The sequence below is a fragment of the Magallana gigas genome, chromosome 9, assembly GCF_963853765.1.
Source record: "Magallana gigas chromosome 9, xbMagGiga1.1, whole genome shotgun sequence".
Classification (NCBI taxonomy): Eukaryota; Metazoa; Mollusca; class Bivalvia; order Ostreida; family Ostreidae; genus Magallana; species Magallana gigas.
This window is the reverse complement of record NC_088861.1, coordinates 36928132-36945565: the sequence shown is the minus strand read 5'-3', so window position 1 is coordinate 36945565 and position 17434 is coordinate 36928132. Positions and strand designations below refer to the sequence as shown.

Sequence of the window (17434 nt, the reverse complement as noted above, 5' to 3'; positions counted from 1 at the left end):
TTTGTGACCTCTGACCCTGGCCTATTGAAAAGGGAGATCGGCAGTCGATCCACCAACTGATTCTCTTTCATTTGTTTCAAAGCAACTTCAGAAGTACATTGTGCCATAACTCTCAGCAACCATACCAAACATTTCTTTCTCCAAATGTATATGCTATAAATGAAATGTAACCAAACTCACATGAGCCTATTTATGATCACTATGTGTGTTAGCAACTGGTATATCAAATTTGACATTCCAGCCTTTATTGCAAAGTATATTGTTAACTAGGGCATATTGTTCAATGCCATTGTTATTATCATGAATCCCATTGATGTTAGATGTTATTATTATGATATGAGAATGTAAATTGCAGTTTCCTTGCTTAGATAGTGTCCATTGGGATGTTTTAGTTCATTATGTAAACTTATGATATTATCAGATAGCCAATTTGAATGATAATTTATTTTCATACAATATGTATGCTTAAATTACTTATGTTTGATAACTATAATTGTTTTCACAGACATGGAAGAATCCGGCCAGGTCTTTCTGGCTGTCATCAGTGCAATAGGGTCATTGGTGGTGCTGGTGGTGGCGGTCCTACTGTGTGGGTGGTGCTTCAATAAGACGGACGATGATGGGGATGAAATGGACAGCCCCGACCTGTTGGCTCAAAAGTACACCGCTGTGGCCCCCCAGGACTCTGACGAAAATGACGGCGTTCGCGTGCTGAACAAGCGGTCCTGGGAGGCGAGATCATCCATGCATAACACGCCCATTCTACGACGAGAAAGTGTCAAGTAAGTTGAGGTTCTTCACTTGTTCCAATTTTTCAGTGAAAAGAAGACTGTCTTGTCTTTGTGAGTGAAGGCCGGGCTATTCATTTAAAAAGCAGAATATGTCAAGATTCTAATTTCTAATTGATATATAGTGAAAAGCAGAATTGGTTATGTTAAGGCCATTTACTTATTATCAATACTTATTCAGTGCAAAACTGCATTGGTAGGTTTATGGTAGAGTGAGGAAATGTACCAAAACATGTAGAAACAATGAAAAAAGTATTGAAAGAGGAACCAGAAGTGTGCATTTATTGTGTTACCATAATGATTGTAATAAGTGGTAACAAGATTTGTATTTTTACTGTTGGAGCTATAATGGCCAAAGCTGAGGATTTTTCAGGGAGGCATCATATTAGGTATATGTACAGGCACCTGCTGTACCATCAATATATTCCTCTAAGGAGATAATGCCATAAAAGAACGATAATAATGGACGCACATCCATTAAGTGCCAGAATTTCAGGATGCTCTTTCTCCTCGATCTCGGCTCTGGATTTTCAGTAATTATATAAGCACTCCGAGTCTGTTACACTTAACATATGTTTAAGGCAGACAATATAACAGGGTTCAGGTAACATTGATCAAACTTAAATTGAACTAGAAATGTTAATTATAAGAGCACGTGGTAGTTTTCCTATTGTATTATTTATTGATAATTACCTTCTGTGTTCTTAGGAGTTGAAATAGCAGACCATGTGTCAAATTGGTGAACAATATAATTATGCAGTCATTGCAGTGCACATGTACTGTTAACTTTCAGTTAAATTGTAATTATAGTGAAAACTACATGATTTCAATGCCCCACCCCCCAAAAAACCCCCCAGCATATGAGAATCCATGGCAAATGGCTTAGCCACACTGAATGGTGTTCCTGGTAGATCATTAACCCTGACATCTCACCTGTAGGTCTGTTTTGTTGTACCATCATATGCATGCTGGGTTTCTTAATTTTACTATTCATGTATATAAGGTTTCACTCAAGTTACTCTAACATTCAATGCTGCGATTTTTATATGTATTAAATGGTTCAGTGTTTGTGTTTAACATGAAATAAAAAAGAAGAAAAAGAATAGAGTTGCCAGCATATCTGTGTGGTAGACTTTGGACATGCATGAAAGGAGAAAGAGAAGGATATTTTTTAAGTGTTTGGTATTTAAAAAATATAAAAGAAACATAAAATGATTTTTGTAAATCTAGAATAAATAGATGGAATTGAAGGAAGTTACTGATGCATGTTTTGGGTAATTACGCTGAATTTTAATAAACAGGTACGATCTTATTCAGGAGCTCACTTAATGTTTTGATTTCAGGTGAGGGGCGGCCCTGAATTATTTTCATACATATTTGTAAACAATCTGAATTTTTCTTAATTTAAAACTAAATTTCATCTAGAAATGTGCCTCTTCATGAAAAGAACTCAGTCTATGTACATTTATATAGGTTAGGGTAATTGTTCACATCAAATAAATTCTTGCATCCGAGATTTGATTTCAAATTTAAAATCAAAATCACAAACTTAAAAATCTCTTAAAAATTTGCATTAACAAAATAATGATGACGATGGAACAAAAACTCTGAGCGATACATCTACAACAACGCATTAATTGATTTGTTTACTGACGTGACGTGGCCACGGTTACTGATGCACAGTCGTCGGAGATAAATCATTTAGTTATGTATTGTCTCATATGTAAGGACCATTGGGTTCCCACTGTGGTTAGAAATCATGGCAATCTATAAGTCAAATTGCATGCATGTTTAAGAATTTATGCGTTTTAAGGCTTTAGCGTTGAAGATTGTTTTACAGAATATATAGATGACGTACTGATGCAAGTAGTCAAAGGTTGAAGAAACCAATCTAGCGACCTAAGTACATTGAACATGGCGATGTTTGTTGTTACACACATGCACGTATTATTTTAATGAAAGTTTAGATTTGTTAAGGTTCGGGTTCAGACTCTCATGGAGTAATTGAGCGTGGTTGAAAGTTGAAATGTTAGATTCCCGGCTTTTACAAGTGCATGGCAATTGATATACATGTATTACAGGATTTACCTGTGCCATTAACTACTGAAAATGAAAAAAAATACGTAGAAAGTGAATATTGCAGATTTCTACTATGCAGTAATCTTTCACCAGAAATTTCATTGACTTTATTTTCATTTTATTTTATTTTCAATCCGCTGACTCTTTTAATTTGCCCCTTGTATAAAAGTCGCGCTTATAATTTTGGAATTATTTCATAATGGCAAGGCTCATGTTGCTGTTTGAGTTGAAACAGTTCATAAATCGAACTGACTTCCTCAATGTAAATCACTTGTCCAATCTCTCATAGCGTGTAATTGTTTATTTTGACTTTGAGGAAGAACTTGTGACTTATTTAGAAAGTGAGACTTTTAGACTGTATGAATAATCAAGAAAATGATTTTTTAAAATAAAAACCATTGAATAATAACATTTATCTGAGATTTATTATTGAAAACTGCTAAAAAAGAGTTTCACGTCATGCAAAGAGACAATTTCAATGGGAAACAAAATTTTTCACTTCCTTCACCAATTCACACCTTCAGTTGGCTTTCGTTTCTTTTGTAAGCAGTGTGGGGGATTTTGAAATGCTTTGCTTTATCTATTTCTTGTGTGCCACTAGGCGATTTATACTGCATTGTTTGAAGTTCGTGTGATCTCAATCGGAAGAAGGGAGGAAAACTTGGGACCTTGCACGCACGATGTAATTGCATCTACTGCAATAGAATATCAATTTTCTGGAAGAAGGGAATTTTAAGATTGTAATTTATTTGATATAAAAGGTCTAAACGACTTTATTTTTCTTTATAATTAAGACATGCAATTAATAATGTATAAAAAGGTTGATGTATGAGTTTAGTGCGTGTTTTTTAAAGATAAAATTTAAAGCTTGTCCAGTAAAAAAATACATGTACGCATGCATAAGATTGCATTTCAAAGTTGATCACACTTTTTAGAGTATTTCTTTGTTGAACTTTTCACAGTATATATATATTCATGGATTTATATGCGCGGCGAAATGATTTATGCGTAAAATATGCTTTAAGGTAGATAACTCCGACAGAGAAACTATTGATATTTGTACTTGGATTGCACTGGGCAATTGCTTTACTTGCTAATACACAAATGATTGCCAAAAGGATAGATTAATTTTATTTGGTAACATGTCATCATACATAGATAAGTATGCTTCATTGTCATTAAAATGGTTATAATTTCAAAGACACGGTGTTCGAAAGACATAATAAATATGATACCAGGATAACCCATGAAAGCTTGAAAGCTTATTGGCGATTGGGTCCTTTTGACGTGATGCACTAGTAACCTAAAGCTATAAATGTTTAGCCAAGGTTCGAACACTTCTCGAAGTCGTACGATATACATATAAACCCCAAAATGTAAAAAGTCTGCCATTGCGCTGAGCGTGCGAAATGTTTAAGATGTATACTGTTTTGAGTACGTTTGCTGAGGTTATGAGTAGGTTTGGTAATGTTTATGATACCATAATGATTGCTAAAGTTAGAGTATGTGTATACCGGAAAACTTTAGCTAAAGTTTGTGATAATTTGCAGAAAATGCATGATAACTAGTTCAAACCTTTGCGATTCTGTTCTAATTTTTAAACCTGTATCGTGTGTAAACCTGTATCGTCTGCAGACTTTGCTGTGTTTGACTTAGAACATCTGATCTGTTGTTAAATGAATTTTTTATGGATTTTGTATTTTCGAAGTAAAAACTCGGAACTCAATATGTTTCTTACCAAGCTGCATCTACATGTACTTAACAATATACATACATGTACATGGTACATACATGGTATTGTGGAAGAAATAAAGAAATACAATTCAAGAGTTGTCTATCCTTCACTATGATGTAAATCGATGCCTTGAAGCAGCGTAGCTTGTTACTTGTTAGCTGATGTCAAAACTTGACAAATTATTTTCCTGTAGATCAGTGCAACGCGTGTGAACAATTGATCAGAAATATGAGATGTTTGTGGATGTATGTTCATGTAATTGCAGTAGGGACATACAGTGCTATTTCCTTACAGCAATTATTGATAAAAATCACTCGTTAAGTTCTCATATTAATATTATATTGATAGACGTTAATTAGGAATATCCAATTTGTTACGCCGTTGGTCGTCTTTTGGTCTCGCACTAAATTAGACTAGGCATATTTTGACTAGCAAACTTTTGAGCATTTACTTTTGTTGTTGACGTGTTTTTTTTTTGTTTACAGATGTATATGATTTTTATATAAATGGCGCGGAATATCATGATGATTATACTCTTAAGCATCCTGGTTATTGATGATGCTGGCAATATGCTATAGACGTTATATATTTTAATCAGTATTTTACGGAATTAGCATTTTACGAACATCAAAATTCCGCCAGCATTTGGATTTCGTAGCATAGATTTGATGTAGAGCCATTCTAAATAGAAAAAGTATATTTATACACAAACAAAATAAACATACATACATGTAGCGATGGGTAATGAACTCGATTAAGCAAACGCTGCTATGCGCCAAAAAAGCAGCCAAATGCAATATGTACATGTAATATGTTTATAGTAATGTATGTCTCTATTTGTGATTGCATTGATATAATCAATAATTTTCCAATTCATTTTATTTATGTCCTTTTTCCTAGACCCACGGATTGAAAACGTAACTTTGTGCCCCCCCCCCCCCCCCCCCTTCGGTTTGGAAACTTGAAAAATGATTTTGTTCATCATACACATGCATCACAAACATGGGAGATCGTACAATTCCCTGGCTCTAAAATATCGATAATTTTTAATCACAATTATATCAATCTTTTTGTGACAAGATGGTCCTGTATGAAACCTAATCATGGCAAATTCCAATCTCATTTACATGTATCTAATTAGATAAAGTAAAACACAACTCATCAATAAAAGTAATGAATAATTGCTGTGAATGTCCGTTGTCCATTCCCTTACCTTCTGTGCTGATGTTTTTGTTTTCTCTTGATACATGTCCTTTTTTCAATCAGAAATCGTTTTATATTTATTTAAATAGTTTGTGAATATACACTGAATTGGTTGACTTTTCTTTTAAAGCTTCATTAAAGTGATAACTCTATCTCTTGATAAAAAATAAAAGGAATTTTTTTAAACAATTACTCTTGGAAACTTAAGAAAATCCAGTTCTGGACAGTACATCCAATCATGCAGCTATAATAATAACATTTATTAAAGCAATATGAGCTGCAATTTTCATGTTGAATTTTTTTTTCACGAAAATGTTATTTTCTGCTAAAATGACAAAAAATTACATGGCTTTTAAATTTCTGTTAGCTTTATTTTTGTGGGAAAAGCTGTTAAGAAGCCTTAATTGAAGCAAAATTGAATTATTGTCATCCTGTACAAAAATTGATTTGCTTTTTATTCCTTAGAAGAGAAATCTTCCTTCTGACAAAATCTAATGAATTTTTCAAATCTTATTTATCATAAAAGTTTAAGTTACATGCAGATTTATCATTCCAAAAGGTTTTTGGACCAAAATAAAATTCTAAAAAATACAGCTCATATTGCTTTAAGAAGATGGGGGAATAAGATGGCGCAAATGCCCATTCGGTTTAGTAGTAATACAATTTTAGATTTATTTTTCCCCAATTAAATCTATTCAAATATATTATAATACAACTTTGCAAAAGCAAAATTTCTAACTATAGTCAGTTTTTAATATATTTAACAAAAAATAAGAAAAAAAAATATTGTCGGAGATTTTGGTGGTATCGAACCCGTAACATAAAAACTCTAGATATATACGGTTAGCTTATGCCAGGTACTCTAACCACTGAGCCATTTCAGACACAACAAAGGCGGCTTTTTAAAAAGTATGTGTGACTAAGGTCACGAATTACCGGACTTGTATCATTTTTTCAATACGTTCAGTTGTTGGGATACAAAATGATATTTTTAATGTACAGTGGGTCATATCTCCACGTTTTTGTTGATTGAAATCGGTTTGTTTTAAATTCGACCTTAATTAGACTATGAGAAAAATATGGAGTACAGACCCACTCTATAAAAGAAAATGCCTTGAAGATCTAAAAAATGACAATATTTGCAGGTTTTGATACGTATACGCCTGTTTGAGTCAACATATTCCAAATATTGAACATACCTACAGGTTACAAATCAATGATTCGTTAAATAAATGATTTTAAAAAACCCCATCAGATTTATTGATACTTTATTTTTTTAGTAGCCTGTCCTACCGCGTATGGGCATTTTACACGCCTTATCCACACATCTTCTTTATCCCTTCTTTGAAATCATTAAATAGCGTTTTTATTCACTTCAATCGTAGATATTATTCTTGACCCAAATGTCCATTCCTTTCAAGCATGTATTGTTTAGCATTCCAAACGACACACCCTTACAGTGTTTAGCATCTGACTCGCACCGATAAGTGGTTTTTTCTTCGATAATGCCGTTGTTTGGTCATTAGGCCAGACGTGCAGAATCTGACTGTATACGAGGGGGGTATTAAGTTCTTCTGATTGTCAATGTCGGCTTGGGAACTCTGTACTAAACACTGTACCACGGAGTCTGAATTTATTGGTATTGTGTCTACCAGCTCCCAATAATTCACGACAAGATGAGGAGAAAATATTCATTGCGAACATGATATCGACGTTTACGTCTCTACAAGAGTAGTTCCTAGTAATAACGGGGTTTATAAGGGAGTAAGATAAGAAGCCGTGCGCTTGATAAAGATCTTTGCAAATGTTTTTTGCAAGAAAAGGCTATTTTTGTGTAGGGGCAATTTAGAAACAGGTCATTTATGTTAACTTATCTATTTAGGTCGAAAGTGACTTTGTCTCTTCTCATCAGCTAAAAAGACTTTTTCTCTCTTTATTAAATCAATGAGGAAAAGGGAAAATAAAACCCTCATAACGAAAGCGCTGTCGTCCACGTCCGCGTGTCTCCAATATATGCCTCCTAAATATAATGTTTCTTTTATAATGAGACCGAGATTCATTTTTGACTTAGCAATTTGGTAAAATATCGCAGATCACGGTCTTTTTTTTTACCATTTCTCTTTGCTTTTATAAACAACTGAGAACATTTTTTATGGGCAATTTACATTTAATATAATCATATGTTGATCCGTGTCAGGAAGTTCTGTATGATGTCCATGGTTGCTTTGAATAACGTGTTGTAAGAGGAATCGTAAAAATAAATCAAACAAAGACCACTTATTTGTCATTTCATTGACTGGCGGACTTCGGAAAAAAATCTATGTTGATTGGAAAGATTTGGTTTCATCTCATTTTGGGAGTTGATTTTAATCAACTCTCCTATGCAGTTACTCTGGCAAACCGAAAGTGAAACAGTGTTTGGACCTAAGCACAAATCATCGCCGCTAACAAGACTTAGTTCTTGAAAATAATAGAAAAATTCGATGTAACGTATGCTGAAGCATTGTTTTTCAATGAAACTTGAATACGAAACTTAATACGAACAATTTAGATATTATTGTAGTCTCATGTGTTCCTACGCCAGAGTTTAATAAAGTCTCGTTCAACCAGACGCTCGGCTGTCTCAGTAAATCTCCGACAAACAGAGAGGCTCTCTTGCTAGTCGGATATTAACGGAGACAGCCGAGCGTCTGGTTGAACGAGACTAGAGTTCGATATCAATAGTGCTTGGATCCATACGATTTTTAGAATTGTTTCGATTTCTAATACATAGTTTGAAATCTATCTTTAAATATTACACAACATGATTCATGTGGGGTTTCCCGAAATTCTTGTCGGAAAAGTCTAAAAATTCATATAATAAAAAAGTGCGTAATTCAAATACAGACTAGAAACTATAATTGCCATGCAAGATAAGTTGATTTTAAAATAAATGATAATCGATAAAATCAACTCCCCTCAGTACTTCAGTACTTTGATTTGTATTAATTTCATACTTTCCACACTAAATCAATGATTCCATGAAAAATACAACTGTTGATGAAATAAGCGGAACTGAAGACGACGTCCAAGCAAAGTTTGGTTAATATTGATCTATCGTAGTATTAGCTGGTGTTTGGGCACTAAAACACTTAAAAGCATCTGGATTGATTGCAGATAATATGCAAATAATAATTGCGTAAAGACAACACTGTCAAGTTTATGAATTCTTGAAGAAATAAGTTTGTTGAACGCTTTCTGAACTGTTACAAAAGCGGATGAATGTCAGGAAATAGATATGCGGTCGTCATTTCTTATGCTTATGCCAAAGCAAAATGACAGACACGTTAGATAAGAGCCCTTAGTTATATGGTTACCAAGTCGCTCTCCTAATTCTAGGCATCTGTGTGACATTTTCCAAATCATTTCGTAGACCAATTACAAAAATTGAGACTAAGGCGATCTACCTAGTAAATGTACTCTGTGTTCAGTAGCAGATGAGGACTCAATGTTTTCATCATCCACTGGTCGATATAGAAGTCTGTATGTGTCCTCTCCATGATTATAATCCTGATGGATGGTAGGTAGTTATCATATCGATATTCATCACATATATAAACGTCCGTCAAAAAAATCTAGAGACTTCATATTTATCTCGCATGCCATGATAATTATACTTTAACTACACTATTACTCCAAATTGATATCAGAGGCTTTTGTGTTTGGGGAAGAGCACCAAGAGGACCCAACAGTGGACTTGTACATGTAAATTCAACAAGTCTAAATTTTATATCTCATGAACAGTAACTTTAAATCGTTACAAGAGGCCGAACACTGCGTACGTACGTACGGACAGAGTTTTCTTCTGGAGAAACTTTTGCTTAACAGTATTCGATATAGAACTTAAAGTATTCGGTTAAGATATATAAAGCATCTTTGGAGACAGTTGAATGGCATGTTCAAATATCAGACTATATGACTGACATCAAAATACAACCAGAGATTAACCGTTCAGTTTATTTTTAAGTAACTTTGGACAAAAAACATAACTGATTTACAAGTGCAAATACTCATTATATTGGCTTTAACGTCACTTCAACGTAATAATATACATCTAATGTACGTTGTTATTCATATAATGATGAATGAAAATACGAACGTTGTATGTCTGCAAAACACATTGTTTCACAGAGAACCCGGATATTTGTGTCTGATTGTTACATTTGTACAGACTAGTACCAGTAGGTAGCTTGGGTACTTATTCAGTATGTACTTCATATGTAGCTACTATCTCAGGGAAAGCCTGCCTTTTCTTGGTCAATCTCGTTAACTTTTCTCTTAGTCGAACAGACCTTATTAAAAAGCCATTACCTTGAGCTGCAATACAAATTGGCAAAGTCGTTTGCTTTGTTCAAAGGGAAATTCATTTGGCTTTGATCTTACGGACGCACAATGAATTTTAATGATTGCAATTAATAAGAAATCGATAAACAGAGTAACAAAATGGATTTGCCACAAATGGTATCCAGAAACTGGTTTAAAAAGTCGTAATGTAGCGTCCTTTTATACAGTGTCACAGTAGCAGTAACTTACATTTGTCCATGTAATATTTATCTGAACTTATATAGATTGTAAGATCGGTTGTTTTTTTTTTGTAATATTTTTAAACCTTGACCTTCTTTTTGACATTGACTTTTTTCATTACACGGTCTCGCACTGAGAAAAATACAATGACTCGTTTAATTGCATTGAAAATAAATCATTTGATTTGGTGGAGAGTACATGTCTTATTGACACATTCCTATTATTTTCTTTTAATTTTGTTTAATTAATATGGAATATTCACTTATTCCATTCCCATGGTATATATTTGTAAGATTTTCTTTGTTTTGTGCAATTATTTTCATCTTTAGAGAATTCGAATTTCTTAAATCAGATTTTATGCTCAAGTAGATTAACATTTCAGCCAAGGCCATTTCTTCAAACTTAGGAAGAAATTGTCCCTTAACGACAAATTAGTGTCACCAAACCTAAGTGTGTTGTTCTATACAGCCGAGAACTAATTGAATTAACCGAAATTTTCTGTCAACGCTGTCAGCATGGGATACCGTGATCAGAGCTGCGTATATGGGAATTTAACTTCTAGAGACTGTTGGTTTTCCATACGTTGATAATGATGTAAAGATAATCAAATTTGTGATATATTTGAATTTCTATGTGCAATTTATGAGAGAGAGAGAGAGAGAGAGAGAGAGAGAGAGAGAGAGAGAGAGAGAGAGAGAGAGAGAGAGAGAGAGAGAGAGAGAGAGAGAGAGAGAGAATGAGTATTGGGAGCAATGTATCTCTGAAACGAATGACGGTACAGACAGTGGTACAAGTTTATATTACAATCGCCATTATCTTAAGGTCATAACTTCATGTACATGTATCGTTGCTGTATATAAGATTTTAAAAATGATACCGTGTCTCTAGTGTAATGTAAATACATAAATGCACTTCACTGCAAAATACCTACACGAAAACGACAAAAGAGTTAAAAAAAAACCCAAGAACATCAATTACTATTTTTACTACTACTATAAATACATGTACGTGTACTTTTTTTTTGTCTGATTTAAAAAAGTTGCAACTTCAATGACTTCGGTTATACGATATACTATATTACTATATTACATGTATGAGTAATACCTCTACTATGCTTAACTTCTTTACTACAGTGACAGTATTATCTGAAAATGAATTAAACAATCAATTTGACGTGTTCACTTGATGAATCTTTCAAATATTGATGTGAAGGCGGTAGGTTTAAATCATTTTCTTCTAAATTGCTTACTGGCAGTGGTTTGGAAAGATAATCCCATCTTTGCATATTTCTTGTCTTCGTGATGAAGATGGGTAACCATCGAGGGATTCTGTGTGGTGAGAATTGATTCCTTCGATGATACACTAACATTGAGCAGTTGTCAGAAAAAATAAGACAATATGGGAGCTTAAAAGATAAAACACACTGTCACACTTAGAAGTGAAGGCTTTGGGATATAACTTATGGTGTTGGCTACATTTTCGTATATCTTTAGATATTACTCACCGACAAAATTTCTTTTTCCGATAAAATATGAAAAAAAGTTGTATTATGAAAAGAAGCAAATCAATGAAATGGCGTTCGAGCTAATTAATTGTCAAGTTTTACCAACAACCTTCTCACACCTATTCTGTTTAAAGATCCAGAAAAAGTAAGGTTTCTTCCCATATTGTCTGTCAAATTGTGTCAATTTTGCATTTTCTGCTTGATATATCGACAATGAGACGATTATGTAATCTTTAGGATGTTTATTTGGTTTTATTGCCGTATGTTGAACGGAGTCAAGAAGTAAAACACAGAAGAAACATCTCTATCCTTGCACGTTATTTCTTACATTCAGGACGTTATATAACGTTTTATTGTAATATACATGTAATCTCGACGAAGCCAAGGAATGAGATCGGAAAAATGTATTGCCTTGATTACTGTTTTTATTTTAAAAGATCGCAGGGAATATAAGGAAATCACGTCAATGGCAATATATGTACGAATGAATGCTAATATAAATTTGGCGATGTGTATTCTGTAGCTTTCATTACAGTTTCTTATTTATCATAAGACTTTTTAATAACAGTAAACAGTGAACTTTGTCACTTAATGAAATGTTACAGACTTGAGGATTATTTCCTAATCTAAAGTTGCATTCCAGAAGTGGTTCGAATCACGTTGTGGGAATATGTAACAATATGTAACGGTCGTGTGACGTAGAAATTGTTATTCTCAATTTCACAGCGAAAGTCTGAATGTTCTTTTGAAAATTAGTGACTAATATTTGTAGACTCTTGCAAATGTAACTATTAAATGAGAGACACACATAAACCAACAAAGTTGTCAAATCAATTTGGTGTTCGCCGCCTCATAATAACACATGTTGGACGATAATGACGATATATTAGATCATATGGAAATGTAAGACTTTTATACGATTAGCTGGCAAAAGATGCGCTTACGATGATAAATCATTGCCGCACGAACGTTGCATTTTGTTGCCAGTTTAAATTTCCTTTTTGATAATGGCGTTGTTTCGCTGTCTCGTCTGTCCGCTGGGCCCGTCCTTGTCGAATGCTGCAGAACTATATAAAGATTCAGGAAGGAAAGCTCTAATCAATAAGACGTGTTTGGGAACTTGTAGAAGAGTTGATGGAATAGAGATTTTCGTTTTAGTTTTACATCGTGCCAATTAGTCGAACGAATAAGCCCCGATGACTCCTCAAAAACTGATTGGAGCGATCCGGCTTTTTACATTTTAGGCAGCGAGTTTTATAATTGCGTACAGAAGGAAGTTTCAGTGGATTTTTTTATTTAATGTCATTGACTTTTCCATTAGTTTCTGTTTGTCCTGGGATTAATATGTTGCGGATTTGGTTGTTTTTGTTTTGATATGGTGATTTGCAGACAAATTAAAAGCCAGCTGGTGAATGTGAAATTTTTGACATGAATTGCGTGTTACGGACTTCGAATTGTCTGCTTATAAGAGACAGTGGCTAAATGTTCTGAAATTGCAGCTGTTCATAGTGTCACCAACCTAGCCATGTCTTCAAATATTACTGTAAAATTTCAAAAGTGAAAAACTCTAGATAATAAACACCTCGGATGTATTTTCGTAGTTTTCTTCAGCATTTTTACGGAAATCGAGAATTTAAACAATAAAAAGATAAGATATAATACCATTGTCTTCCAGTTTGTCACGACTTGGATTACGGAAGAAGACAAAGTCAACAGGGATTTGTATTCAAAGCATCACGACTGCTGCTTTTTGTTTCGATTTGGAGTGAGATACCAATGATGTATATTTGTTAATTCTGCTTCGATTCTGATTTAACTCCCTGGGATAACCTAGGTGACATCAGATGATGATGGTGATGATGATGAGAATATCTTGATGTGTTGTATGTACTTGGCAATCACTGATGCATAATTTATTGCTTTGATTCTCCTGGCAATGTGGAAGCATTAAATTCCTCAATGTGTTACGTTGACATCCATGGGAACACACGACATGGACCAGATATTAGTGTTATTGTCTGCACTGATCACTGACAAGCTGGGGACAGTGAAGTGTTTCTGAGTTTATCTCTGTTATCTGGTTTCATTTTTTTTATATTCTGAAGGTGATCATGTTGGATTACTGAAGGATTTAGATCTAGAGATGGCTTGGTCCTGCATCAATACGGGAACCTCCAGGTAAAAATCGGGATCAATTATTGATCTCAATCGCTATTGCATGTAAGCCAGACAATCAATACCAACTCGTTGGGGATTTTTAAACTAATTGAGAACTGTGATTTAATCTAAATATTTTTCTGGAATTCTAACCAGTTCTCACAACAATAAACTGAGTGCTATTGGTTTTCGTCCGGAAAACAAAGTTGCAAACTGCTATCGATTTTAGTTTCTCTCTTTTGAATTCATTTGTCATAGGCTAGATGCAACAGGGTGCATATAATAGCTGCAATTCATAATAAGTTATTAAAATCAAATTTGGACTTTTCCCAAAGGGATTTGTCGTGTTTAGAAGCGTTGTTTAAATTTTCTTACAACTATATGTAGTGAAGCAGAAACGATGCAATTAGAATCTTTTTGCAATTCGTGAAATTACACGTGCTTTATCGTCTTGAACAAGTGTAGCTATCTGAATTTAGACGATTTTTAGAATCTGATATGATCCAGCAACGATAAATTCATTGTTTTGTTATTATATATAGTTTCAGCTTCTTTTGGGAGAAGATACTGACAAAAATCATAGACAGATTCATGAAAAATCTGTTGTCAATTTACTGATTATTTTGTGAGGAACTTTTTTTTTGAAAATATGGACATCTGAAAATTGAAGATCTTTAAAAGCACTTATTTTGGTTTTGCCTACACTAATTATGTAACTGAACAATGATTTGACAATTTTAAGATTCGAACGTTTTTTGAAGTATATTCGTAGAATGTCCCATTCTTGGGTTCATTTTAAGCTTTCATGAGAGAAATTGAGAGAGAATAACAATCGGATGAATTTAGAATTCCTAGTTTACCTCAGAGAGAGAGAGAGAGAGAGAGAGAGAGAGAGAGAGAGAGAGAGATAATAAATCAGACTTGATCAAATTAACAGCTCCTTTTTCCATCATAAGTAAATAAATGCAAATGGCGTAATCTAAGCATCATGTCTTTCGTGTCACTGACCGCCTTGTCCTCCTTGGGGGGACGACCGTTAGTGTGGATAATGTGTGACCAGAATCGATGTAGCCACTGTATGTATTCATAGTTGTTGTGCACAGGGCTTACATCCTTAGATTGGTTTATGATTAGAACTCAGAGGAAACGTTTAGGGAAATTTCCTTCTATGCAAAAGAGCTTGTGATGGAGTCTAGAAGTATTTTACAGATGTTTGTCATGTTTCTGCAAAAGGCAAGCAAACCATCCATAACGTGGGTGATAGATCGCTGTCTTACGTCTAAAGAATTTTTTTATGCATTCTTGCCAATGTATCCCTCTTTGGAATCGTTTAGAAGCAATCCCCACCAAGCTTTGTGCTGAGTAGTTCTATTAGGTGCATGATAGATGATGTCATTTAGGTCTTGTATACATTCGTCCATTTCTCGCACATCCTAGTAGCGCAAGCCTCACAATTTATGAGAAGAAAAACGCTACAAATTGGCTTTCCTGGGCCATTGTGGTTGTCCGTGGTTGCTTGAAATATCTGACAAAGTGATCTGATTGATTGCGGCAAATATAAAAGAGATAACCAATATTAATGATTTTCTCAAAACAGAACAGAACCTACAACAACAGCAGCGATACTTCTTTCGAGTTCATCTTTGAAAGCGTGGAAAAATACCATTGGTATCTGCTGCCAATTTAACGCCTGTTGTATAGAAATACTTGTCTTGAATCTAACGAAGACTTTGAAATATTCATTATGCATATGTAGACAACGTCTCTAGAGCCTTAAATTGACATATTCAAATAAGTATAGCAATGCTAGCTTTTCTGCTTTGTTTTGATAGAGTCGAGTGCGATACTGCAAGCCAAGCAAGAAGGAACCTAATGTGAAGTTTTTTCTAATTCGTTGATTCTTTAATTTTTATTCTTAGTTTTTTAAAGTTTTCCATGGAGAAATAATTTTGTAAATAAGCTTATTAGAAAAAATAGAAGGATCTTCCTATTTGTAGAATTAAGGAGAAATGAGGATGAGGGTGGGGGCAGAAATTCGTGAATCCTTTCAAGTTGACGACCTACCACTTTTCCAGTGTTACACTATTTTTAAGCTTGCAAGACCATTGAAAACTATCTATCAGAAATTAACGTACAACATGCCTTTTGCAACCTTACTCGTCTAAGAAGCTTGTTCATAAATCACCATTGATTATATGCATTTTGGATCCGCTTATATGTGTACCGTGTATTTACACTGCTTCGCCTCCACAGCGGACAAATGTGGATTTAGCGAAAGCATTGGATTTTAAGCAATTCTTTCGATAGACTTGATATTAAAAAAATATTACTCATGACTTATGCATGTAATACTAATGTAAATCATGTCTGCTTATTGACTGACCTCGATTAAACATAGAGCTCTTTCAAAATGTTGAAATAAAAAACAACCCAAAACCCTTTGAATTCACTGGTGACATTTTCTGTGGAATGTCAATGAATTAGACGAGATTCTGATGATTCCATATAGAACCATTTTACCAAAACCTTGGACTTTCGGGAGAAAGTAATTATCCATTTCTTGCATCAAAACAAATTAGAAATGACGCTAGTTTCGAATGAATTATGCATGTATTGCATAGTCTTAGCTCAAACGAAGATAGGTGTAAACATGGGTTTAAGCTATGTCACAAAATTTCTGACCTTGAATTAAGTAATGAACTTTCGTGTACGGATGAAAGCAACTCTACATTTTATAATTTCTTGAATTTTACTTTCTCTAGAACATCGATTTCAATTTACGTAATTTTGCATTCAATTTAGTTTTTAAAACTGTTAATTCAAGAATTTTTCAAACTGAGAAACATATAGGTTACAGCAATCGGATTGTGACATAGAAAAATGTGTTACCTTGACTTTGTAAAAAGCATGTTAGTACAAATGTACTCTGTCCATATTTCTAGATTTAACAAATGTCATTTTAATGTTTTTTACATGACGTAGGGATTCATCATATATGTGTTGTCTTAACAACCACCCCTATTCATACAAATTTATATGATAATTACTTTTATTTATCATGTAATTAAAGTGTGCAGAACGAAAACCGATATGTTAATAAAACACTGATTTTAACATGAAACATAAAACCCTTTAACCTTGGAGATTTGGAACATTGTGGTTTTATAAAGGAACCAACTCGTTTTTGTTATCGCTTATATATCATTACATTATACTAATACAGCAACATGAAGCAAAATTATAAAAATGTTCTATGAAATAGCTCGTCACGGCAAAGGGTTAACCCGTCAAGTGGACTTTTTTATTCTTTGATACAGCAGATGCATTACTCAGTGGATACGACATCAGAGATGGCGATTGTATCGTTGTACTTTGGAACTTTATTCCGACATCAGTCAGAGATAT

General features: G+C 34.0%; 1 protein-coding gene across 6 annotated transcripts in view; it reads left to right on the top strand.

Moving 5' to 3' along the window:
- LOC105334956 (synaptotagmin-7) overlaps window positions 1-17434 on the top strand; it is an 83336-nt gene that overhangs the window by 20854 nt on the left and 45048 nt on the right. For 4 of the 6 annotated variants that reach the window (XM_034479523.2, XM_011438597.4, XM_034479522.2 and 1 more), the window contains exon 2: window positions 506-782. In XM_034479523.2, the coding sequence (XP_034335414.2) occupies window positions 506-782 (277 nt within the window). Of the gene's footprint in view, window positions 1-505; window positions 783-12933; window positions 14051-17434 lie in introns of those variants that run through there. The other 2 variants (XM_034479534.2, XM_034479530.2) reach the window with 1 other exon arrangement.